Genomic DNA, 27,283 nt, shown 5'->3' on the forward strand with positions numbered 1-27,283 from the left:
AAGCAGTGATAAATGCATTTTTTGCGTTGTAGTTTCCTCGCTATAGTGAGGGGAAAAGTTTTGTGTTACACGTGGGTGCAAATGTATTTTACTTCTCGTGTGTTAAAAAACTCGCAAGTTCAGGATTCTATTCTCGAACCACTCGCCTCGCTCGTGGTTCAACTATAGAATCCTTTCACATGCTCGTTTTTCAATTCCACACTCGGCGTTAAAATACAACTTTGCCCCCTTGTATAACAAATAACTATTTCCCCTCACTAGCTCGGAAACACGTGTTTTGTCCTTTAATACCAGCGGGTAAAAACGCATTTTATCCACTAGTGGATAAAGTAATTTGACCTTGAATATAGTCATTTTTTCTGCTTTAAAATTGATAAAAGTGAGTGAAACTAGTGATGACGATGATTTACCACCTGTGGAACTACTGGAAGCAATGATAAACGCGTGTTTTGCGTTGTACTTTCCTCGCTATATGAGGGAAAAAGTTTTGTGTTACACTCGGGTGCAAATGTATTTTACTTCTCGTGTGTTAATAATTCGCAAGTTCAGGTTTCTGTTCTCAAATCACTTGCTTCATTCGTGGTTCAACTATAGAATCCTTTCACTTGCTCGTTTTTCAATTCCACACTCGGCGTTAAAATACAACTTTGCACCCTTGTATAACAAATAACTATTACTTTCAAATTACTTATCTACATCATTATTATGCATACAAATTCAATTTCATGATGAATATATCATTATCAGCGTTGGCCCTCCCAGGCTAACACCATGCTGAGTCGGGACCATTTCGTGGCAATTATTATGTATGTACCTATATTTTTGTGTTGTGTAAATAATTTCTGTTGTCGCTTGTCACGAATAAATGATTTCTATTTCTATTATTATGAACACAAATTCGATGATGATAATACAATGTATTAAATGATGATAATACAGATTAAAAAAAAAAACCGGCCAAGTGCGAGTCGGACTCGCGCACCGAGGGTTCCGTACAAACCTGCAAGGTTTACAAAGTTCGTTCATTACGACAATCGAGTCATAATATATATTTTGTAATGTAACTAAAAATTTAAGGTTTTCGGAATTTTTCCTTTATGTGTGCTATAAAACGTTGCTTCATGCCAAATTTCAAGATTCTAGGTCGACTGGAAGTACCCTTTAGGTTTTGATTCCCTTGCGAGTACTTGCGAGTTTCAAAATATGCAGCTTAAATTGCTGTTTCTTTTGATTGCGTTGACATAGAAGTTTGATTTTGTTACAGCTTAAAGGTATTATAGACCTGAGTATTTGGTATGAATTTCAATTTAATACCTCTACGCGTTTATGAGGAAATGGGTAGTAAGGTTAAAATTATAAAAAAAAAAAATATTATGTGATGTAACTAAAAATTTATGGTTTTCGTAATTTTTCCTTTATCTATGCTATAAGACGTTGCTTCGTACCAAATTTCAAGATTCTGAGTTCACGGGAAGCACCCTGTAGGTTTTGATTCCCTTGCAAGTGTCGAAAATTTGCGGCATAAACGGCTCTATCTTTTGATTGCGTTGGCTTAGAAGTTTGATTTTTTCACAGCTTCAAGGGACAGTAGACCTGAGTAATTGATATAAATTTCAGCTTTATACCTCCACGCGTTCCTGAGAAAAAGGGTCTTGACAGACGGACGGACGGACAGACGGACAACAAAGTGATCCTATAAGGGTTCCGTTTTTTCCTTTTGAGGTACGGAACCCTAAAAAAAATAAGATTCATGCCGCTACCAACTTTGTCGTAAACAAAACCACGTAGGATAACAGATATACATGTTGTTTCTCATCATGACTTTATGATTTTGCTATCGTAGGATTCCGTAAATTAAAAAGAATCTTAGTGTACATTTTCGACGACCGGTCTGGCTCAGTCGGTAGTGACCCTGCCTTCTAAGCCGCGGTCCTGGGTTCGAATCCCGGTAAGGGCACTTATTTGTGTGATGAGCACTGATATTTGTTCCTGAGTCATGGATGTTTTCTATGTATATAAGTATGTATTTATCTATTTAAGTATGTATATCGTCGGTTAGCACCCATAGTACAAGCTTTGCTTAGTTTGGGGCTAAGTTGATCTGTGTAAGGTGTCCCCAATATTTATTTATTTATTTATTTTATTTTAATATCGTCACCAATTTACCAAAGAGGATCGAGTATTAATAATAGAGAGTTACTGTCAAAGTAAAATGTGTAATCACAGCGCATAGACTGCCATCTCTCGACACAGGCTTAAAACTTTTGAACCTCAGTTTAAGACAATTTGGCCCATATTTTTAGTTTGATACATACATACATACAATCACGCCTGTATCCCATAAAGGGGTAGGCAGAACACATGAAACTACTAAAGCTTCAGTGCCACTCTTGGCAAATAAGGGGTTGAAAGAAAACGAAACTGTGATATTATGTGTTAAAATATCAAATATTAATATTAGCGCCATCTAGCTGAGCATACCCCAAAGGTGTAATGTCATCTAGCCCACCGTACCTTTTTCTGTGTGGTACTGAGGTACGTTTCTTTCTTAGACTTTCTACTTAATAATCTAAGTAATTTTTGATAGATAATATTTTCTTCGGTTAACGCGATAGTTAACCAAAAAATATAAAACTTGAACGTATAAGGAATTCATAATACATCCCGACGTTTCAAACTTTTCACAGCGTTATTGATGTAATTTTACTCATTGAGTAACGTACTTTTTTATTTTTTTTACTATAAACTGGCCAGTGATTGACCTTAGTCGCAACTGATGGAAAGTGACGACAAGGCCGAGGTACTTTCGATAATAGATATCAATTGGATGTTTTGTGATATCTGTTAAGGAAGAAAGATGATTTTTATAACGGGTCGCCTAACTCCTACCACCTACTACGAAATCACATTAAATATTGTCTGGTTTGAACCGATATCCTATACACTGTGTTTTTTTTTCCGTAAAATTCGACACGTTGTTAGGCTTATAATCAGGAACCTATATATCACTTTTAGTAATTGTTTTCATATATAATAAATGTATTAATCAGTGTGAGAGACCCTTAAGGATAACATTCAAGTTGGTTTCAAGTGATTGACGGCACATATCAAAACAAATAACATTAGGAATTGGTAAAGGCAGTCACACACGTGTTCAGTGATTATCTTAATTTTTTTTAATAACTCGATAACCGTAAAAGTTAAGACGCTTGTTTCTTAAAGAAATTACAAGTATTTGATCTAAAGAACCTTCCTTTAAAGTTAACGAAATTCAATAAAAACAAGGTGTATATTAAACTTATTAAAGGCTCCAACTTCAAGATTTTGGATGACGGACTCGATTCGGATATATCGGATCGGATAATGTGAAATCGGCCTAAGCCTGAATGAAGGTGATCACGCGCCGAAATCATTACAATGTTGCTATCTACTTTAATATTTATTTAGATAGCAACAATGTAACACAAACATGATTATAGTTAAATGTTAAATAATCTGTTTTAATTATCAAATCACCCATCAAAACAATGTTGGCCATATAATGGTTAATAAGAAGTCGGGATTTACCGAAGGGTTCAGTATGACTTGAAAAAAAAAAAACTTAATTCAATACAATGAAACGAATGCAAATGAATGATGAGATGACATCTAATAGAGAGGCATGGAAGAAAAAGACATACTGCGCCGACTCCAAGTAATTGGGATAAGGGCAAGCGAGTAATGATTAATAAATATTTTTTATTTATTTATAATATGAGCCCTATAATACGTAATAGGCGAATTTGGAGTTAGATTATCATAATAGTTAAAGATCATAGTTATCATTAGGATTCCGTAGTCAACTAGAAACCCTTATAGTTTCGCCATGTCTGTCCGTTCCGTCCGTCCGTACGTCCATCCGCGGATAATCTCAGCGACCGTTAGCACTAGAAATCTGAAATTTGGTTCCAATATGTATATCAATCATGTTAAAATTATTTCAAAGACAACGTTTCAAATAATTTCATTTCATTGACAGTTCATCGTAGAACAATCGATACAAGTAAAAGCAAACCGTAGACTCAGTTAAAGATATTGTGAAAAAATCTTTAAAATCGAGGTTCCGCTCTCGACAGTCGACTGTTTCGAATAACAATGAAATAATCTGTGTCGTACCGTTTAGTTTTTTTGGCTAATTGTTATCAATTTTGAATTCCACACCTTTATTTGCGCCATAATCAATAAGGCCGTTTTTGGAAATATTTGATGAGCTCTAGCGTCTTAAAAAATAATAATATCAAAAAAATTAAAAACGGTCCGACACCTGTGTTGAAAAAAATTATTGCTCTATCTTCAAAAACCAGGGAGAAAACAGTCGAGAGCGTTTGTATGGAGAATTGACTCCTCCTATATCGTCTTAAAGGTCTCTATGTGCGTAGCCGAATTGCCAAACCCTCACGATACTATCTATTCGTAGCTAATTAGCTATCTCATCTCTAACACTCTTGTGTATTGGCGCGACAGAGCCAGACTGCATTTTTGCGGCGTTTGGCATCGCAGAAATGCCATCCGGCTTCGGCCTTTCGCGATGGGCTGGTAAACTGTCACTACAATGTCACAATTTCGTTTTCACTCAACACCATAATTTTATTACAAAAGTTGCATAAATGCAAGAAGCGCTGGTGGCCTACACGGAAAGAATTTTTTAGTTGGTTTTACCATATTTTAACAAAATTTATGGGTTAATATAGCACCTACCCTTGAGTTTTGTTGAGCTAACAAAAACTGTATTGTTGATCGGTTACGGTAATTTTAACTTATTTCATTTTTGTTGATTCAACATTTCAATATAATGTAATATTAACCCTCGAACATGGGGTTAATATAGCACCAACCCATAGATTTTTAGTTGTTTTTACAATTACCACAAAGGTTAATGTAACCGTTTAGCAAATTGTAAATTATTTATTTACCTTCCGATTTTGGTCAGTTTTACTAGTATGCACTTGGTGCATAATTGTAAAATTAACTATTTAACAAGGTTAGGTTTAACGTACTAGAACTGTTAAGAAAACAGGTATGTTTGTGTTAAATCTACTTACTTTTAATGGTTATTGTTACAAGTATGCACTTGGTGCAAACCTGTCAAAACAACAAAACATATCAGTAAAATTAACTATCTAACAGCGTTTAATTTTACATACTCGAAATGTTAAGGATACGAGTTTGTCTGTGTTAAATCTACGTGATTTTAATGATAGTATCAACCTAGATAAATTTATATTTTCAACAAAACAGTTTTGTTGTGTCAATGGATGTGCTAGTGTATTTTCAACAAAATCGGTGTGTTAATTCAATCAAATTTATTGATCAAATTAACCTAAAAAAAAGGGTAGGTTGAACAGACTTGCAATGTTGAACCAACTTTTGCTGTAGTAGTTAGGATCACCGTTTATGATTTGTTAAATTAACCTCGACTATATGTTAAAATTAACAGTGTAGTTTTGTTGAGGCAACAGTTGTTTTAATGTTATATTAACCTAGAATCAATAGTCCTTTCAACAAATCATTTTAGTTCTGTCAACATTCTCTAATTGTAGTATCAACCTAGATAAATAAGTATTTTCAACAGAACTGTTTTGTTGTGTCAATGGATGTGAGAGTGTATTTTCAACAATATTAACGTGTTAATTCAATCAAATTTATTGATCAAATTAACCTACTTGGTCCCTAAAAAAAGGGTTAGTTGAACAGACTTGCAATGTTGAACCAACTTTTTCTGTAGTAGTTAGGATAACCGTTTATGATTTGTTAAATTAACCTCGATTAAATAATAAAATTAACAGTGTAGTTTTGTTGAGGCAACAATTATCTTAATGTTATATTAACCTAGAATCAATAGTATTTTCAACAAATCAGTTTAGTTGTGTCAACATACTCTAATTTTGTTGGGAATACTCAAAATATTTTTAAAATCAACCTAGATAAAATAGTATTTTCAACAGAACAGTTTTGTTGTGTCAATAAATGCGTTTGTGTTGCATCTACCAGATAAAATACTATTGAATCAACCATTCGAGTAAAAGTTTCATTAACATGAGCTACAATGCTAAATCAACCTATATTTGTTAAGACCACAACTTGATTATATAAGAAGTTGATTCAGCATTGTATCTCCTGTTGAGCAAACCTTTATTTCGAGAGGTTCATTCAATAAAGCATTCGACCCTTTCTGACAAATATGCTAGTGCGAGAGGGACTAATGCTTTACGTAGGACATAAAACAGGAACAGGTATATATGCGACACAAACACGATTTCGACACACCAAAACCGTTTTGTTGCAAATACTATTTATGTGTACTTGATACTAAGACATACATTTTGAGTGTTCGCAACAAAATTAGTAGAAGAAACACACAAGAAAACTGCTTTGTTAAAGATACTATTGATTTTAACTTAATACAACACCAAGACACCAGCAATATAATTACATAAGTCAATATAAGTTTCTTGAAAATGTTGAATAATTTACACATTAGTCATATAACACAGAAATTATAGCCTAATAAGTTGGTTCGACATAGTAAGTACTTATTTTAAAAATAAAATTAAAAAACGATTCATTCGATAAAAAGTTTTATTATGAACCAATGGAACCTACAGATACAAAACAATTAAATGAAACGCGTTCGCGTAAATACCATTCATTATTAGTGCCTTGCGCACATGGTCAAAATATTCAAACTTATCATAATTATGTATGTATAAGCAAACAAGAAAGGCAATACAAAAAAAAACAATTTCGTGAAACTAAACTTATGCTTGAGAATTATTCATAATAAAATAAGGATAGATCGTCTATTACTGGCTACTTTTCAATTAAATACTGGTATAAAGTTATACAAAAAATGTATACTGTGCAAGAACTTGTAACAAACATAAGAGAGAGAGTATATTGTTCAGATCTAGGTTGAAACAGCTTTGCAACTGAATAAACGTACAAATAAATAGTTTATGTCTCAATTCTGATGTGTTTTGGTAGGCGGAATGCATTTTAGTTCAAAGTGGCTAATTATTAAAGAGCGACCAGTTATTGAACAGTAACAAGTAATTGACGATTTACCCTAATACTTTAATAGCATCAAAAAACAAAATACAAACGACACATTAGTCAAAATCATAGGAATAGAAAGATGTCGGAATGTCGAAAAACAAATTGAAATATTTTATGATAGGAAAACGTACGGTTCATAGGAAAATCATGTACGGTAGTAGAATGTTGATGGAATAAGCATACAAACATATTATGGATAATTTTGGGCTACGATTGTAAATTTAATTAAATAACACAATCCAACAATCCTGTACAGTCGCGTGTTTTAATTTGTGACACATTTCGCAAACTTTTCATTTGCATTTCAATACACAGGACTTCCACAGCCTTAAAGTGTGTCACGTCAAATTAAAGCACGCGATCGTACAAAATGCGACTCCAACTAGTGGACAAATCAATTTTTTTTGTGTTTTTCAGTAGGTTACTACCACTAACACTACTATAATTATCTAAATTATAAACTGAAATAATGCTATATAGTTAAGAAAAAGTCGGAGGTCATGGTCGCTTTTTCGGCATTATTCCCACCTATTACCACCAAGTTGTTACCACTGGTAGCACCTGGGCAACAGCTTTTAAACTAATTAGGGTCCCCCCACGTCTAGCGTCTCGCAAGCGTCGCGTCGGGCCGCACTAAGTCCGATTCGAACCCCTGAAAGTATGGTGACCGTTCACGGTTCGGTTTAGCCGTAGGACTATTTCTATAGTAATTTACGCACAGATCCGAAAGAAATCGGATCACGAAGATCGGACGTAGTGCGAAACCGTTCGTTCAGGCGTTAGTTTTCGGACACCGTGTATTATTCGTTAATAATATAATTTACAGTATTTGCTCAGTCCTATATGGCTGGCTCATAAAAAAATATATAATAATATAAAATAAACTACAATGCTCAATACTCTAAGAGGTAGCCAACTCCCTACAAGCAATTCTGCCATAAAAAATTTACTACACAAAACTAACGTCCTAATAAAATACGCGGTAACTATGTATCAAGCTCATATAATATATATAGTTATGGCATTCATACAATGTATAGGACGTCAGAAAAGTGCCCTATTGCTTTATATAGGAAGTGGCGCCTAATATGTGCACAAATTTATAATAAACAGAAATGCGATCGTTTGAAAGCTTTAAAGGAGTATTATTTTTAAACAGTATAGGTACATTCAATTAATACCCATTATTCAAGCAGACCGCCAGTTTCGGGTCCATTCCCGGCTGTCCGCACCTCATCACGCACCCCGCGCAATGGGTGGGATTTTTCGATTCGATCAGTGTAGTGAGCGGAGAGATGACATGGGAAAACATTTCCCATTTGGTACACCTTAGAGGTGCGGACAACTGAGAATAACGGACACCATGCAACATTTGTTAATAATATAATTTACAGTATTTGCTCAGTCCTAAGTGACTGGCTCTTAAAAAAATATATAATAATATAAAATACACTACAATGCTCAATACTCTAAGAGGTAGCCAACTCCCTACAAGCAATTCTGCCATAAAAAATTTACTACACAAAACTGACGTCCTAATAAAATACGCGGTAACTATGTATCAAGTTCATATAATATATAGTTATGGCATTCATAGAATGTATTAGGACGTCAGAAAAGTGCCCTATTGCTTTATATAGGAAGTGGCGCCTATGTACCAAAATTTATAATAAACAGAAAAGCTTTAAAGGAGTATTATTTTTAAACAGTAGGTACATTAAATGAATATCCATTATTCAAGCAGACCGCCAGTTTCAGGTCCATTCCCGGCTGTCCACACCCCGCGCAATGGGTGAGATTTTTTATCAGAAGTCAGCAGAGAGAAGAGATGGGAAAACATTTCCCACTAGGTACACCTTAGCGCGGGGTGTGGACAACTGAGAATAAGCCGAGTTTTGAGAAAGGATCATAAACTGAGTGATGCCACCTTAATAGGAGAGTATATAGGTAATTATCGATAACAGGATTATCAATGTTTTTATTTTATCAAGCTATTTACTTCTCTACATCTAATGATCATTTACACTCTTTTGGTTTCATAAATAACAGGTCTTACAGTCCCAAACGAAAGCATGAAACTGGGCGAAGGGTTATTCCCATCTGTTAACACTTAGTTGTTACCACTGGTAATAGTTGAAGATTTTTTTACCACCTGTTAGCACTAAACTTTAAAGTAATTACTGATAACTACTGGGAAAAAATCCCAGTTGTTACTACCGTAATTAGTCTTAGGACTTTTTATCGCATACCGTGGTTCTAAAATCTGTGGAGTCGCCATATGAAATTATTTGAAGTCAAAGTCCAACAGTATGATGTCATACTAAACATAATCTAAATATATTAAAGAAGAAACTGACTGACTGACATATCAACGCACAGCCGAAACCGCTGGTGCTAGAGATTTCAAATTTAGCACGTAGGTTCCTTATATAGTGTAGAGGAGCACTAAGAAAGAATTTTTCAAAATTCACCTCCTAAAGGAGTGAAATGGGGGTTCAAACTTTGTATGAAAAAACAAGATTAGTTTGACTGTTTTATTAGAAACTTCACAGGAGGATTCCTAAAGACGTATGAGTAAAAACGTGTTTCAGATTTTTTTGAAAATTTAAGGGGTAAAAGGGTGAAAAGTGGGTGATAAAGTCAAAAAACCAATATGGGTGTTGTTTTATGGTTCATCGGGTCGCTGATCACGATAAATACAACGCTTTTACAATCTAACGAGGCGGAAGTGAGAAATACCTTCTCCCCTGTTGTGGTTTAAATATCAAAAATAACCATATGGGTTTAGTTTTTATGTTTACTTTTGGTTCAAGAGATTTCAAATTACACGTAAGTTCCTTAGAGGTGCACTATAAGAAAGGATTTTTCAAAATTCACCTAACATGATAATTTGACAGGGACAGGGGAGGGGCGGGACAGGGGCAGGGACCGGGACAGGGACGGGACGGAACAGGGACGGGACGGGACAGGGACCGGGATAGGGACAGGGACGGGACGGGACGGGACAGGAACAGGGACGGGACAGGGACCGGGACGGAACAGGGATAGGGACAGGAACAGGGACGGGACAGGGACAGGGACCGGGATGGGACGGGACAGGAAGAGGGACATGGACCGGGACGGGACAGGGACCGGGACATAGACAGGGACGGGACAGGGACCGGGACAAGGACAGGGACAAGGATTGGGATTCGACGGGACGGGACAGGATAGGGATGGGGATGGGGATAGGGATAGGGATAGGGATAGGGATAGGGATAGGGATAGGGATTGGGATAGGGATTGGGATAGGGATAGGGATAGGGATAGAGATAGGGATAGGTCGAGATACTGGCTATGTGTATATAGAATACATACCTACTCGCTGTGTAACAATTCTACAATCATTGCAAGCATTTCTTTAAGAACAAACTTCAATATGTAATCGAAATAATCGCGGACAAATGTATTAACTACATAGAAACCTAATACGGATATTTCAATAAATATACTTTTAGTACGCAGGCGAAGCCGCGGGCAGAAGCTAGTATTTATACATACTGTTACATCGTTACCTAGTTCATTTTAATCGAACGTAGTCAATTTTAACTAATAATGTTATTAAATATTATAATATATGTTATAGGTATAAATCGAACGTAGTTAATTACATCTTAATGTAGTATTATTATATAGGATTTTGATAAAATTGACTAATAATAACATTATTAGTTAAAATTAATTACGTTCAATTAAAATGAACTCAGTAGCGATGTTACAGTAAGATGTATAAATATTTATATTTAATATATGACATCATACTGTTGGACTATGACTTCAAAAAATTTTCATATGGCGACTCCACGGATTTTAGAACCACGGTATGCGATAAAAAGTCCTAAACCTAATCGTAATAGTGAGAATATGTAATGCTTAAGAACGAAGTAAAGGTAGGTTAATTAATATTTTACCCTACAATACATATCTCCATTCGGAATCAAATGAGGAACTATTGGAAGACTTGTAACGTTGTCTAATTTAAGGCATTCAAATTTACTCGTGCAATTTTCGTGTAGCTGGTACGATTGAATATGCTCATTGAAACCAATATTAATGAGATTTTTACATAATAAAATAATGTCCGACTCCAATTTAAGTATATAAACAATTTTGTAAAATATTACTTCTTGTTCATTGAAAATGGTAATAACCAATCCAGGCCTCAACATAGTGCCATGTTTTGTCACCGAATTAATTCGAACATCACGTATACTAGATCCGTTTATTGTAGCATTGGTTAATTCACGAATCATTGCAGTGTTATCAACACTTCCAAATGTAAGTCTATCAGAGAAACCCTGTTTAGTATGAGCTCTTTGCGCCACGTTTAACTGTTGTTTTATCATTAAAGTGAGAGGTATATTCCGTTTAGATGATGTATTATAAGCAGTTTGTTTTAATTGTTTGTGTTTTGCTTCAAATCGCATACACCAGATGTGTTTTAGAGGTCCTATACTTTTTATAATACTAGGGTAGTGTATCATAAAATGATGTTTAGGCTTTAACGTGTCATTAAAGTATTCGAGATATTGTTCATGGTGTTCGGTTACTAGATATTTTAAATATTCTATCATTGAACAGTCAATTTCGGACATTAACAAAATATCAATAATTTTTAACAAGTTCAAAAAAAAGTTCCATACTCTGTCATCTTCTGGAACAAGATCTCCAATAAGAAAAGGTAAAATATTAACGAAACAAGACATCTCAGAGGCACTCATTTTTAATTTTTTATTTTTTAAATTTTCTATGGTTATTTCCGTGGTGGGCTTTTGATCTAATTCCTTGGCAGAATAATCAAACAATGATAATCGGTTGTTCAAAGTGCTCAAACTAAATAATTTAGTCCTATGAACATAGTACAATAACATGTTACATATATCGTAATGACAAACACCTTCAAAAATATCATGCATGATATCGACTGCCATATTTTCAGTAACATGGTAAGTAGGAAGAGTATTGAAAATACTACCTCCGTTTACACCTGTTCCGGTTGGGTCATTTGAACTTAAATCTTCAGTATAATTGTCTCTATTTCTCAAATCATAAACTGACTCAACTGTTTGTTTACTCATTACCGACTTGTGAGTTTTACAAAATCTGCAGTAAAAGTTACTAGAAAATGACTGACTAAATCCTAATAAATAGTTTAAGCCCAAGTTATCGCCAATAATCAAACCAAGGATGAAATGTACTTTTTGTGTTTTACTTTCAATCACTATATTAATACCTTCTGTTTCCAAATTTTTCAATTCACTGATAAGTAAATGAAAAAGTGAATCTTTACCATACTTTTTTAGGGATGTATTAAATAGTGAAGCAACAAGAATATTTTCCAGTAATGATAAATACTGCAACGGAAGAGTTGGAAAACTCAAGTATGTGGCTGCTATGGACTGTTTGCCTGAATGGCTCCCTAAAGCATTGCCCGTTTCAAAATCATCAAAATATAAAAAATAAGGGATGAATATTCCACTCCTACCTGAAATCTTTGATTTCCATAGAGATCCTTGAATGAAATTGTTTAGTGTCTTTTCGGTTTGATTCTGTAAATTTTCCATATTTTTTAGAGTTGAATCAAACACTGATGGCAGTTCAAAAAAACATTTAAACAACTCCTTTAGTGAAACCTTTGTCCCTTTGGCCGTCTTTGTTTGTAATATGTTAGAGCCATCTTGTAAGCATGGTATCACAGATGAATCTATTATATATTGCTGGGGTTTAATGTAACAACCTAAACCTTCAAAGTACTGTAACAGTTTCCATTCTGTGTCAACTTTTTCAAACGGAGTGGAACATACATCAATTACAGCTTGAATAGAACTATTGATTACAGCATCTGGCATGTAATGAGTTAAAGTCTCACCAATAACTTTAGTAATGTTTTCTGTTACTTCAGTTAAAATATTTGTTGCCGTAGCCCTGTTCAAATTTGGATTGCTATAAAGGGACAAAGCAAAATTTAACGCTTTGTTTTGTAGATTTTCAATATGGCTGTTATCAAAAACGGTTTTGTTATTTGTGTCAGCTACGCCGTCTAAATTAGTTAGGTTTGAAAATTGTAAAAAAGAACGCTTTTGTAATGTAACATTTCGTATTTCTGTTTCACAATGTTCATTACATGTCACTTCAAAGTCATTAGTTAGTTTAGATTCAGTGTGGAGAAAACAACCACCACTGCTCGACTCACTTAATTCATTATGTGTGTGTGTATGATTTATCTTTGTTCTAATTTGAGATTTACCCGGCTTTTTGATATTGTGACTGAGGAGATGTCTCTTATAGCTTTTTATATTTTGAAAGCGTCTGTTACATGTAGACTGTGTACAACTATATTCAGATAAATTACTATGCTTTAGGTCGAGATGTAAAAACAAACCTTTCAGGGATTTGAACTCGTTATTACAGATAAAGCACTTAAACGTCATTTTCACTAAAGTAACATTAATAGTAACTTACATTAAGTCAGCAATTAAAGTGGCAACACTCGGAAATTTATGATCTTGCGGCGTTTTAATATCATACATATAATGTTGTATGAACATCCACGGCTGAATACTCTCATGGGGATATTGTATGTCAAACACATGAAATGTTTTGAAGCAAATGTCGACAGCTTTTAACAGGGACTCAAGCTGGTAAGTAACGTCGTCAAAATTGACGTAGAATTCCGTTAAATTTTCGACGTCTGGCCCGACACAAATTACCACTGGTTGGCATGTGAGTCCTTTCTTAAGTTGGATATCCCGACGTGTTGTAAGGCGATTTTGGATGTCACCTTGAGTCTAAAACAAAAAAAAATGTATCATAAATATATCAGTTGCTCCTTGCACCAGTACCGAAATAACGGGAACGCTAAAACATTGAGACACGTTAGTAAATATCTCGTGTATAATATAAACCGGCCAAGCGAGTCGGGCTCGCGCACAAAGGGTTCCGTAGCAGCAAATAAAAATTACAGTTAAATCAACCTATCTCAAAAACTATAAGAGATACTTTGATCAAACCAAAAATCGTTGAAAGAGTTAATTAGCATGCATCACCTCTATTTTTTTTAGAATTTTATACCCCGTAGTTATAAAAATAGAGGGGGGGACATACTTTTTACGACTTTGAGAGCTGATATCTCAAAAACCGTTCACTTTAAGAAAAATGTTTTTTAGAAAACTTTATATCATTTTAAAAGACCTTTCCATTGATACCCCACACGGGTATGTACATCGAAAAAAAAATTTTCATCCCTCAGTTACATGTATGGGGGGCCCCACCCCCAATTCTTTTTTTTACTATTTAGTGTCATAATTTTGTAGCGGTTCATACAACACATATTCCCATCAAATTTCATCACTGTAGTACTTATAGTTTCCGAGTAAATCGGCTGTGACAGACGGACAGACGGACAGACGGACAGACGGACATGACGAAACTATAAGGGTTCCGTTTTTGCCATTTTGGCTACGGAACCCTAAAAATAGTGATAATGTAAATGGCCATGTCCATTCAAAATAATAAGATTATTAATACCCATTTGAAATTAAAGATTACGAATAAGACAAACCCGAAAATTGGATTTTCTTCATGGCTTGCGAATGTTCTTATTCAAATGTCTACTTATGTTACATATTTAGTATACACAATTATTAGGTATTGTAGATTCAAAATATTTACCTTCACATGCAATATCAAACTGTCTCGTGACTCCAGGATGGTCGGTTTGTTATACTTTGTTTTTTCTGCCTTTGATGAGCGCTGAAAAACAGAATGAGTTAATACGTGACATTTTAATTTACTTCACCCGTGCACAGGCGGGGCAGTTAAAGTCGTTGCCAAGGATAAGAGTATTATTATCAAGACTATAATTGTAGTTTTCTTGTTAAAATTTTATTTATGTTTATTTAAAATAATATTTTTATTGTTTTTACGATTTTTTTTTATCATTGCGCGGTGCAATAAAAACTTTTAATCTTATTATTGTTTATTATTTTATCAAAATTTTACCGTTTATAAAGAAAGACTCGAGACTCGAGAAGACTCGAGACTCGAGAAGACTCGAGACTTTGGGCTCAAGATTTCTCGAAACTCGAGACTTCAAAAAGGTCGAGGAATCAGATACCCTAGTGGAAACAAATGGGCATTATTTTGTTTAAAAACAGTCTTGTGTTTGTTATGAATAAAGGAATAAATATTCACTTGGAAAACGCAAAGACTTTGTTGCCAACCCAATAATATAAAAATTATCACATTCTAACTGTCGTGAGGCATGTTAATGTCTATACCATCTACCACGCTGGTGCCTGTTCAATTATAAGGGTGTTTATACTGTTTATCTACTGTTAATACATGATATGTGTAAACGTATGAGCTATCTCACCTTTTCGTCTTTATCTTTATTTCCTGCATCAAATCTGCCGACAGTCGGGACAAGTTTTCCACAAAGTAAGGACAAAGCAATAAATACTTTCGTGTCTGAAATAAAAAAAAATGTATGGTACATTTTATTTTACTACTTAAATGAACTTATTACAGAATTACGGCCACGTGTTAAAATAAACATTAATACAGGTGTTTATTCTAATGTTTTTCCTGGGGTGAGAGAATCAATGGCCAAATTTCTCGATCTATATTACACGGATTACCCTCATCTGGCAGAATAATTTTGGTCAGAAACACACTTGGCATAACATGTTTCGCAGAAAAACTTTCGATCGAATGGTAATTTTGCAGAAAATTTAGTTGGCATTATTACTACCACGCATACGACACATTTGGCAGAATATTGTTTCACAGAACATTACTTTGGCCGACTTCGATTTAGTATAATTTTATGTACCATAATAATCGTATAGCATACTATTACAAGAGCAGAATTATGACACGCTATCGAAAAGGAAATACAGCCCCAGAGGCCTCGTTAGGTACGACTACGAGCGAAGAGAGGGTGATTAGGAGGGTGTTAGGTATCTTGCATCCCCAACACATCTGACTCGCTATCAAAAAGCAAATTGCAACTTTATGCCGCCTCAATATTATGCACAAATATTATCTGCGAAAGTACTATTCGACTAGAAGACTATTATGCTCATCAACATTATGCCAACGTACGATTCGGTATTACAAAAATCTGCGAAATGATTTATGCTAAACCATATTCTGCGTATATAAGTTGTTTCTGCCAAACGTGACTTCTGCCAAGAACTATTATGCAAATCAAAAATATGTGAAAAAGTTTCTGCGAGACAATAGTGAACCATATTACACATAAGATAAATAATCTATCTCTATTGCGCGATAACATTCACAACAGGCAAAATTTACCTTCTTTTTCTGTGTTGTTGAAGAGGTTCTTTAAATCTTGAAATACTTTAACGCGAATAAAAGTATCATTAACTTTTTTTAAAAACTGCGGAAACTGCAGGAAAAGTGAGATGCCCCTTTTAGGATGACTGTATTCAAAGTCCAATTCTATCTGCAAATCATATTAGGGTAATATTATATTGTGTGTAAATATCAACCATATTGAATGACTATTTACCGCTTTATTAAACATGTACCTATACTTACAAGCTGAAAGCCAAAACTCTGCTTCAATAATGGATATTTCTTTAATATGTCTTGTAAATTATGTTTAGCGTTTTTGTAATCGGTTTCCATGCGATATTGCCTAGTTTGAAGCCATTTATCTTTGACTTCTTGAAATGGCTCTTTATTATACTGAAGCCATATAAGGGTTTCCTCGTCTACTGCGATTTCTTCTGAAAACAATGATGTTTTAGTACAAAACTAAAATGCAAAACAATATTTTAAAAGTAAACATAAAACACATGTAAGAACAGCCAATGTAGCTAAATACATTGCAAGTTGCGACAAATTCTTAGACCTATAATATAATAAAGTTGGGTTGAGATTCATGATACATTTGGCTACTTTGTCTGCTCTGATACATTTCTCAGTTGTAATCAGGAATCTAAAAATAGTGAACCATTTACATTTTCACCTTAAAGCCCACTTACACTAAACATTTAACTCGGGGTTAGTAAGCTGTCATCTGTCAAATTCCATATAAAATGGTGGGTTAACCCTCGAGTTGACCCTCCATTTTCGTTGGTGGAAGTGGCCCTAAGTGTATTTGGCGTTGACTCTGTAAAAGTGTAAGAAGGTAGGTGTACCTACCTAACTCCTGGTCAGTATTTTCGAATTCCAGTTTTCTTTTCCGACAAATTACTCCTTCTCGTTTTAGTAGCCTCCTTTGATTGTTATACCTATCTATCAGTTTGCCTTTGGCAGGTCTATATTTGTTGCTATATTTAATCGCAGGTATGTGTATGTGGTATGTATTTGTCTACTTCATAAACTTTCTGTCCTATAGGAACTTTCATGTTGTTGTAATGGTTTCCTTATTTTTACATATATATATGTATATATGTATTTATATTTATGCTTATATTGTTTGTATATATTAGTAAATGTAGTTTATCATTTTTTTTTTATATATATATTTGTAGTTTATGTATTATATTATACCAATTTGATTTAATTTCCTCTTCCGTCTCTCTCTTTTGCACCACCCGTTAACTTCTCTCCGATCGCCACTCGACTATCTGAAGGTTGTCTGTAAGAGACCGCTGTTTTAGCGATAAGACCGCCTGTTGTTACCTACCACTTTGTAACCGTTTTCATTTATGTTTTATTTTTGTAGTGTGCAATTAAAGCATTTTATTATTATTATTATTATTATTATGTTTCCTAAAAACAGAAAAAAAGAAATTGAAAATTGAATGTCTGAACTGACACATTCTCTTAACGAGTGCGTAAATTACTTTCTATGCATCTCACTCGTACCTGAATGACCCTCAATTTGGCTCAATATTTTTTGTTCGAAAAAGGACTACACTGTACAACTGACTCTACTGGTGGTGGTGTACACCGACTCTACTCACACTACTCTACTCTTAAAATGATACATTTCAACGATAATAAATACCTATCTACTGATTCTACTCTTAAAATGATACATTTCAGCGATAATATAGGTACCTACTAAAAATAGCTGAAAGCATAATTTACAGGGCAATCACCTTCTTAAGTATTACCGGTTATAAAAGATACAACCTGTATAAGGATTCCATATGTATGATTGTATGTAAGGTGACTAGGTTACTAGCTTACTTTATTAGTCGCAGGTCGCAGATATTTTAAGACATGAATCACACGATAGTCACGATACTTTACTTTAAAACAATTAACTTAAAATAGAAATTAATAAATTCGTGTCATTTTTTTTCGTTAACCGATAAAAAAAAGCCTAAAAGAACATACCAAGTGTATTTAACTGACGCAACTTTTAATGCTCTTTTATGTCACTCATGACAAAAATTGTTTGTCTTAGGTCCGGTTTTTCAATCGCCAGATAAATATATCTATATATAATAAGCTCTTATTATGGACGTTTAATTCTAATACGCGTTGGATTGGATTGCTTGGGTGACAGAGAAGTACCTAGGTATTTATATTAAATAGACAGAATTAAGGCAAAATAACTTACATAAGAAGAATTTTCTTTCGTGGGTGGCAGTTTATTGATACTGGTGCTAGTGGTGCTGTTCGTAGGACTCGGTGCAGAAAAATCGCTATTAATGCTTACAGTGTCATCAGAACTATTAATGCTTACAGTGTCATCAGAGCATGTCTCCTGAAACAAGCAACAACATTTTATATAAAGTATCAGTAGTTACTTGTTTTACAACAATGAAACAACATTTTTCATCATACCAACACGAACAAAATACTAACTGTATAACCTAACCACAAAATTAAAATTTTGAAAAAATCCCCGACCCGACATAGTGGACCGATTTTCATGAAACATGGCTAAGAACACTCCCGACTAACTCAGCTTTCAAACAAATAAAACTAAATCTAAATCGGTTCATCCGTTCGGGAGCTACGATGCCACAGACAGACACACACACACACACACAGACAGACACACAGACGGACGGACGGACGGACGGACGGACGGACGGACGGACGGACGGACGGACGGACGGACGGACGGACGGACGGACGGACGGACGGACGGACGGACGGACGGACGGACAGACAGACAGACAGACAGACAGACAGACAGACAGACACATCAAACTTATAAGACCCCTTCGTTTTTGCGTCGGAGGTTAAAAACATCAAAGTAAATCAAGTCCTTCAATTTATTTTATATTTATTATTCAATAACAACAAAATTAAAATTTTGAAAAAACCCCCGACCGCGACCTAGTGGACCGATTTTCATGAAACATGGCTAAGAACACTCCCGACTAACTCAGCTTTCAGACAAAAGAAACTAAATCAAAATCGGGTAATCCGTTCGAGAGCTACGATGCCACAGACAGACACACACACAGACAGACAGACAGACAGACAGTCATACACACAGACAGACACGTCAAACTTATAACACCCCTTCGTTTTTGCGTTGGGGGTTAAAAACATTATGTAAGGTAAATTCTACCAGCCAGCTTAAGACATCAGCTTAACCAATTTTCGCTATTTTCGAGTTGATTAACAAAATAAGTGACAATGTGATGGTACTCTAGCCATGAAGACTACTTACATATAGACATACTAAAGTGAAAGTTAAATAGAGGCCACCACAACTGTTTCTGTTATGCTTATTTCAATTTAAAAAAAAATGTGGATAAACTTATACAAATCGCCCTTGGTACACAGAAAGATACATATCCATACCTAATATTATAAATGGGAAAGTGTATGTGTCTGTTTGTTTGTCCGTCTTTCACAACAAAACGGAGCGACGAATTGACGTGATTTTTTAAGTGGAGATAGTTGAAGGGGTAGAGAGTGACAAAGGCTACTTTTCGTCTCTTTCTAACTCGAGCGACTCCGCGGGAAAAAGCTAGTATTAGATAAATACATACTTAAATAGATAACAAATATCCATAACTTTGTATCTAGATTTATTATTATTATAATGCAAGAATACTCACGTGTATAATGGTTTGTAGTTTTTTCATTCCACGCTTGTATAGAATTCGTTCTTTTAAACTGGGTATCAACTCTTTAAGTTCTGCTTCTTCTATGCAGTCCAGCAATTTGACGGAAATCTTATTTTCTGAAAAACCAAGAGGCATACATTAGCCTTTTATGTTTATTTTAGTTATATAAATATATTTTCCCCTCACTAGCTCGGAAACACGTGTTTTGTCCTTTAATAACAGCGGGTAAAAACGCATTTTATCCACTAGTGGGTAAAGTAATTTGACCTTGGATAACGTCAAATTAACTGCTTTAAAATTGATAAAAGTAGGTGAATAGTATAGTAATAAAGACGATTTACCACCTGTGGAACTACTAGAAGCAGTGATAAACGCATTTTTTGCGTTGTAGTTTCCTCGCTGTAGTGAGGGGAAAAGTTTTGTGTTACACTCGGGTGCAAATGTATTTTACTTCTCGTGTGTTAAATAACTCGCAAGTTCAGGATTCTATTTTCAAACCGGTTCAACTGGTTCAAATGGTTCAACTATAGAATCTTTTCACTTGCTCGTTTTTCAATTCCACACTCGGCGTTAAAATACAACTTTGCCCCCTTGTATAACAAATATGCATCAGCCAAGTTGCCGCGGGAGTATGTCGCCGCGAGATAGATGACAGTGTATTATTCTAATTGTATTAAAGACATAACTAGATGGGTGATTGGGTAGTCTATCTCACGGCGACATACCTACTAGTACTCTCGCGTCAAACACGTGCTAACCCTGCAGAGCTAAATTTAAATCTATCGGTAGTACGGAACGATTTTGAACATTCAACCTTTGACGAACGTTCTGAAATATAAGTACTTACAGATATTATTAGACATTACTGTACAGGGCCAAAAAAAATTACATTAGGTACTTATATGTACGATGTCACATCTTTGCGCCACAACATTATGAAAAGTAACCAATCAGTCTACTAAATTTAACTAAAATTTGTTTTGTTAGTTGTTCTAGGATTATATAAACTAATTAGCCACTATTTATAAGTAGATGTGGCCACTATTTCTAACTAGATAAGAGACGTGGCCCTATATTCACAACGTATTAGTGTAACGACGTGTAACTAGAACAATGTTAATTTAAGAATAAGTAAGGATAAATACTTGCCTTCAAAATTAGATATAGTGGTTTCGGACAAACCCCATTCAGCCAAGTACATCGCACAACTAACTGTTAAATCTTCGTCACTATCCATTATAATTAACTGCCGTCGAACGAAACTACGCACGCTAAAGGTATTAGCATTCGGATCCTATCGCATATAAATCCCTACAAAGCGGTGCGGCTGCTGGGCAGCGGCTGCCGGGTCGCGACTGCTGGGATCCGAATGCTAGCTACCTTAAGGTATAAATAAACGCCGCGTGATACTTAGTCAGCGGCGCTCACGCAACTGAACTGACGCCAGTGGCATGGCGGGCTGGCGGCCTGGCGAATTACCTGGAAAAAATTTCGACCGAAGCGTCTATCGCCGTCTCTATCGCACTCGCACCACACGCCGTTACCCCTTTCGGGGCCACGTATTTTTCTTACTCAGAGACCTCAGAGTGCATAAATATTAGAGAGAGGTGAAATTATTTATGACGACATCAAATATTTTTGTGATTTGGTTTTGTAAAATTAACATAAGTAAGTATGTAGGTTGATCTGATAAACTAAGACGCACAGTATTTAAATAAAAAAGTGCCTAGCTACAAAATGTATTTTCGACATAGGCAAACTATTACTATTATTATTATTATTATTATTTTTACATTTATTTTTGTACCACGATCTGTTAGTGACCTGGGTTCTAGCAGAATTACCAGTTGCTTCGCCCGAAAGAGTGGGGCATATAACTGAGCCAGGACCCTTTTGTTTTTGCTGCAACGCACACAGCAAACCCACCCATATTTTAATGTATGCTATTGTTTTTTTGTTCTGTAGTGTTAGTACTTTTTATTGTTTATTTTTGTTTTAATTGTTTAATTTTGGTGTGTATTGTAGCAAACAAATAAATGATTATCTATCTATCTATCTATCTATCTATTTTTCAGTACAGATGGTGTTTTTTTTACGCACTAGTGCGAGAAGTGGTTCATTATATGCCAGGTCGAAACTTCGGAGGCTCATCTGTACTTAAAAACGTCTTACGATACACGTGCGAAAAGGAAGTTCGAAACGAGTGGCGATAAATGAAAACACGACCGAAGGGAGTGTTTTCAATCGACACGAGTTTTACGCACTTGTATCGTAATGTACTATTTCAGTACAGATGGTGTTTTTTTTACGCACTAGTGCGAGAAGTGTTTCATTTCTTGTCAGGTCGCAATTTCGTAGGGCCATCTGTCTGTAAGTACTGAAAAACGTCGTACGATACACGTGCGAAAAGGAAATTCGTAACTCGTGTCGATTTAAAACACTCCCTTTGGTCGTATTTTAATTTATCGCCACTCGTTTCGAACTTCCTTTTTACGCACTTGTATCGTAATGTACTAATATTGTACATATAATAATTATCATTGAGGTATATGTATGTACTACAAAAAATCGTGCTGAGGAAAGTTGGTTACCAACTGACCACACATATAATTATGTTCATTGTATTTTAAAGAAGAAGATAAATAAAGCACAATGATATTAATTTGTATTGTTTAAGTTGTAAACAAATAAATAATTTTGACTAGAATAGCCGTATTTTATTTAACTAAATGTAAAATGCCCGCGCTAGGCAGAATATAATAATGTGTCACATCTGGTGGTGGACCTACTCTATGAATAAATTACTGCTCCCCGCACCCCGCGCAGGCGCAATGTCAGCATGTGCAGAGTTTCCGCTTGGCAACGTCGCCTCTAGTACGTAGTACATATGTATACCTGTATAATATAGTTAATTTAGCATTTTGTGTGATGTTGTTTTAACTGTTTGGTTCTGTTACTTTAACCATTACTTGGGTGTTCGTTTTACTATTAACATTGCTATAAATCTCGGGTTTCAAATGGTTTCAACATGGTTCCGCAAAAAATTAAAATAAAATAGAAGCGGTCGGAATATTCGTGTATTATGTATGTAACGTAGTCATTTAATAACCGTTCTTTCTGACTAATACTATGAATCTACTCAAAACGCGTTCGATTTCTAGTGTTATGTTCTGAAATATGTAACTTCGAAATTGTGCCTACTCGGAAAGTGGGCATAAAAACGGCATAAAAGAGAAAGGCAAGACATGATAAACAAGGAGTTGCCAACCGTTTTTAGGCTAAGTCGAGTGTAAACAATATCAATATAATTATAAGTACATTTTTGGATTATGATAGTAACTATATACTACACTATACTATAGTTTATGATAGTAAGTGTGGTGACGGGTTAAGAATTTCACCACCCCCTTTCTTCCCGTGGGTGTCGTAGAAGTCGACTGTGGGATATGGGTTAAATTGTGGCGTAGGCGAGAGGCTGGCATCCTATCACTGCAATGTCACAATTTGGATTTCTTTCAACACTTTTTTGCCAAGAGTGGCACTGAAACTTGAGTAGTTCATGTGTTCTGCCTACCCCTTTATGGGATATAGGCGTGATTATATGTATGTATGTACAAATATTTCAAAAGAGAGTAGGTATAGTAAAAAGGCGATGGCCAGCGATTTACGCCCTGAGTTACAAATCTTAATGTTTTTATTATACGTGCACTTAAATATTTTAAAAAACAATGTACTAGAAGGAGAACGATTTTTCTATAACTCACGCTCCGCCTGCGTGCAAAATCACATTTAGTGTGAGAGTGTGATGAACAAAAAATTACGCATTCATTCATACTGTAGTGAATATAGCAAAACCCAGACATTGCTAAGAAATGTTACCAAACTAATTCACGTATCTTAGGATCCTATTACCTTTTATTAGTAACAAAGTACCTGTAAAAGAGCCTGTAATATCGTGACTTAATTGGATTCTCAGGTATTCGTTGGAAAAACAGTAGGTATTATACAATATCTGGACCTGAAAAGAAAAGGTTATAAATCCCATCATACGGGACATATGTCGGTCTTGCCTTATAAATAGAAAAATGCTTATATGTTTAAAATTTCAACGTTAATTTATTAATTATCTAACATAGTATGCCATGTTATTACGTAAAATAACAATGATCATGATTTTGCAACCTGGTCTCATATGAAATTACGCGACAACAAGCACTAATAGAAGACGGTCTTCCCGTATACTCATCGCGGTGGGACGGTCAACCCGCCGAGCCTTAAAGGATTGAAAGGATTGTGTCAATCATTAAATTTGGTTTTTGTACTGGACTTAACCTTTTTTATATTGTTATTTTAATCCAAGCGCGTGGGTTACTTTAATTGTTCAAACATGTTAATTTAGGATTTTGTGTGATTGTTGTATTTACCTGTCTGGTTTAGTCACTTTAACCATTATTTGGGTGTTCGTTTTACCATTCGAATATATTAACATTGCTATAAATATTGATGTTGTGTTTACAAGTGTACATTGTTACCGCAACTGTCTGCGTCACAGTTGAAACAAAACACTTGAAAGGATTGTGTCAATCATTTGGTTTTTGTACTGGACTTAACCTTTTTATATTGTTATTTTAATCCAAGCGCGTGGGTTACTTTAATTGTCCAAACATGTTAATTTAGGATTTTGTGTGATTGTTGTATTTACCTGTCTGGTTTAGTCACTTTAACCATTATTTGGGTGTTCGTTTTACCATTCGAATATATTAACATTGCTATAAATATTGATGTTGTGTTTACAAGTGTACATTGTTACCGCAACTGTCTGCGTCACAGTTGAAACAAAACACTTGAAAGGATTGTGTCAATCATTTGGTTTTTGTACTGGACTTAACCTTTTTATATTGTTATTTTAATCCAAGCGCGTGGGTTACTTTAATTGTCCAAACATGTTAATTTAGGATTTTGTGTGATTGTTGTATTTACCTGTCTGGTTTAGTCACTTTAACCATTATTTGGGTGTTCGTTTTACCATTCGAATATATTAACATTGCTATAAATATTGATGTTGTGTTTACAAGTGTACATTGTTACCGCAACTGTCTGCGTCACAGTTGAAACAAAACACTTGAAAGGATTGTGTCAATCATTTGGTTTTTGTACTGGACTTAACCTTTTTATATTGTTATTTTAATCCAAGCGCGTGGGTTACTTTAATTGTTCAAACATGTTAATTTAGGATTTTGTGTGATTGTTGTATTTACCTGTCTGGTTTAGTCACTTTAACCATTATTTGGGTGTTCGTTTTACCATTCGAATATATTAACATTGCTATAAATATTGATGTTGTGTTTACAAGTGTACATTGTTACCGCAACTGTCTGCGTCACAGTTGAAACAAAACACTTGAAAGGATTGTGTCAATCATTTGGTTTTTGTACTGGACTTAACCTTTTTATATTGTTATTTTAATCCAAGCGCGTGGGTTACTTTAATTGTCCAAACATGTTAATTTAGGATTTTGTGTGATTGTTGTATTTACCTGTCTGGTTTAGTCACTTTAACCATTATTTGGGTGTTCGTTTTACCATTCGAATATATTAACATTGCTATAAATATTGATGTTGTGTTTACAAGTGTACATTGTTACCGCAACTGTCTGCGTCACAGTTGAAACAAAACACTTGAAAGGATTGTGTCAATCATTTGGTTTTTGTACTGGACTTAACCTTTTTATATTGTTATTTTAATCCAAGCGCGTGGGTTACTTTAATTGTTCAAACATGTTAATTTAGGATTTTGTGTGATTGTTGTATTTACCTGTCTGGTTTAGTCACTTTAACCATTATTTGGGTGTTCGTTTTACCATTCGAATATATTAACATTGCTATAAATATTGATGTTGTGTTTACAAGTGTACATTGTTACCGCAACTGTCTGCGTCACAGTTGAAACAAAACACTTGAAAGGATTGTGTCAATCATTTGGTTTTTGTACTGGACTTAACCTTTTTATATTGTTATTTTAATCCAAGCGCGTGGGTTACTTTAATTGTTCAAACATGTTAATTTAGGATTTTGTGTGATTGTTGTATTTACCTGTCTGGTTTAGTCACTTTAACCATTATTTGGGTGTTCGTTTTACCATTCGAATATATTAACATTGCTATAAATATTGATGTTGTGTTTACAAGTGTACATTGTTACCGCAACTGTCTGCGTCACAGTTGAAACAAAACACTTGAAAGGATTGTGTCAATCATTTGGTTTTTGTACTGGACTTAACCTTTTTATATTGTTATTTTAATCCAAGCGCGTGGGTTACTTTAATTGTTCAAACATGTTAATTTAGGATTTTGTGTGATTGTTGTATTTACCTGTCTGGTTTAGTCACTTTAACCATTATTTGGGTGTTCGTTTTACCATTCGAATATATTAACATTGCTATAAATATTGATGTTGTGTTTACAAGTGTACATTGTTACCGCAACTGTCTGCGTCACAGTTGAAACAAACACTTGAAAGGATTGTGTCAATCATTTGGTTTTTGTACTGGACTTAACCTTTTTATATTATTATTTTAATCCAAGCGCGTTGGTAACTTTAATTGTTCAAACATGTTAATTTAGCATTTTGTGTGACTGTTGTTTATACCTGTCTAGTTTTGTTATCTCAAAGGTTTTTGTGGCGGAAAAACAAACGTTTTAATAGGTGATGTCAATTAACTTTTTTTTGTAAAGGATTTAACCCGTTCATATCGTTATTTTAACTATCATCTGGGTGTTCGTTTCACCATTCGAATATGTTGATTTAGCTTTATGTCTTGTTGTGATTTTTACTTGTTTATATTGTTACCCCAACGGTTTGTGGAACGATTGAGACAAACATTTTAAAGAGTTACGCCAACCTGATTCACTCCAACATTATCAATTACATTAAACCAACTATTGGGAACATGTATTATTAACAAATTTATTTTGTTGTTTATGTTAATCAAAAAAATGTTAGTTGTCTTTTGTTGTTTTAACGTATTTATTTTGTTACCTTTACTATTTAAATTGTTATTTCAACAATTTTAACAGTAAAATCAACAATTACCTGTTGAACTATGCATGATTTGTTACGCCAACATGTATAAAT

General features: G+C 34.7%; 1 protein-coding gene across 7 annotated transcripts; it reads right to left on the reverse strand.

The window, feature by feature from the left end:
* Positions 1 to 10,422: 10,422 nt before the first annotated feature.
* LOC125233664 lies at positions 10,423 to 22,163 on the reverse strand. 7 transcript variants are annotated; one of them, XM_048139731.1, is made up of 6 exons: positions 17,308 to 17,434; positions 16,699 to 16,889; positions 16,453 to 16,603; positions 15,509 to 15,603; positions 14,806 to 14,886; positions 10,423 to 13,922 (listed from the first exon to the last, which is right to left on the reverse strand). In XM_048139731.1, the coding sequence occupies exon 6, from the start codon at positions 13,563 to 13,565 to the stop codon at positions 11,034 to 11,036; it is 2,532 nt and encodes an 843-aa protein (XP_047995688.1). In that variant the 5' UTR covers positions 13,566 to 13,922; positions 14,806 to 14,886; positions 15,509 to 15,603; positions 16,453 to 16,603; positions 16,699 to 16,889; positions 17,308 to 17,434; the 3' UTR covers positions 10,423 to 11,033. The 7 variants fall into 6 exon arrangements, with proteins under 7 accessions (XP_047995695.1, XP_047995691.1, XP_047995694.1 ...); XM_048139738.1 differs by lacking the exons at positions 16,453 to 16,603; positions 16,699 to 16,889; positions 17,308 to 17,434 and adding exons at positions 18,680 to 18,826; positions 20,142 to 20,266; positions 21,300 to 22,163; XM_048139734.1 differs by having other exon boundaries at positions 16,699 to 16,886; positions 17,308 to 17,441.
* Positions 22,164 to 27,283: the final 5,120 nt, after the last annotated feature.

This window comes from Leguminivora glycinivorella, chromosome 14 (assembly GCF_023078275.1).
Source record: "Leguminivora glycinivorella isolate SPB_JAAS2020 chromosome 14, LegGlyc_1.1, whole genome shotgun sequence".
NCBI classification, from domain to species: domain Eukaryota; kingdom Metazoa; phylum Arthropoda; class Insecta; order Lepidoptera; family Tortricidae; genus Leguminivora; species Leguminivora glycinivorella.

What these genes read in the sequence shown, in the direction of transcription:
- LOC125233664 (XM_048139732.1), bottom strand. Translation starts at nt 13,565, where the DNA reads ATGACGTTTAAGTGCTTTATCTGTAATAACGAGTTCAAATCCCTGAAA.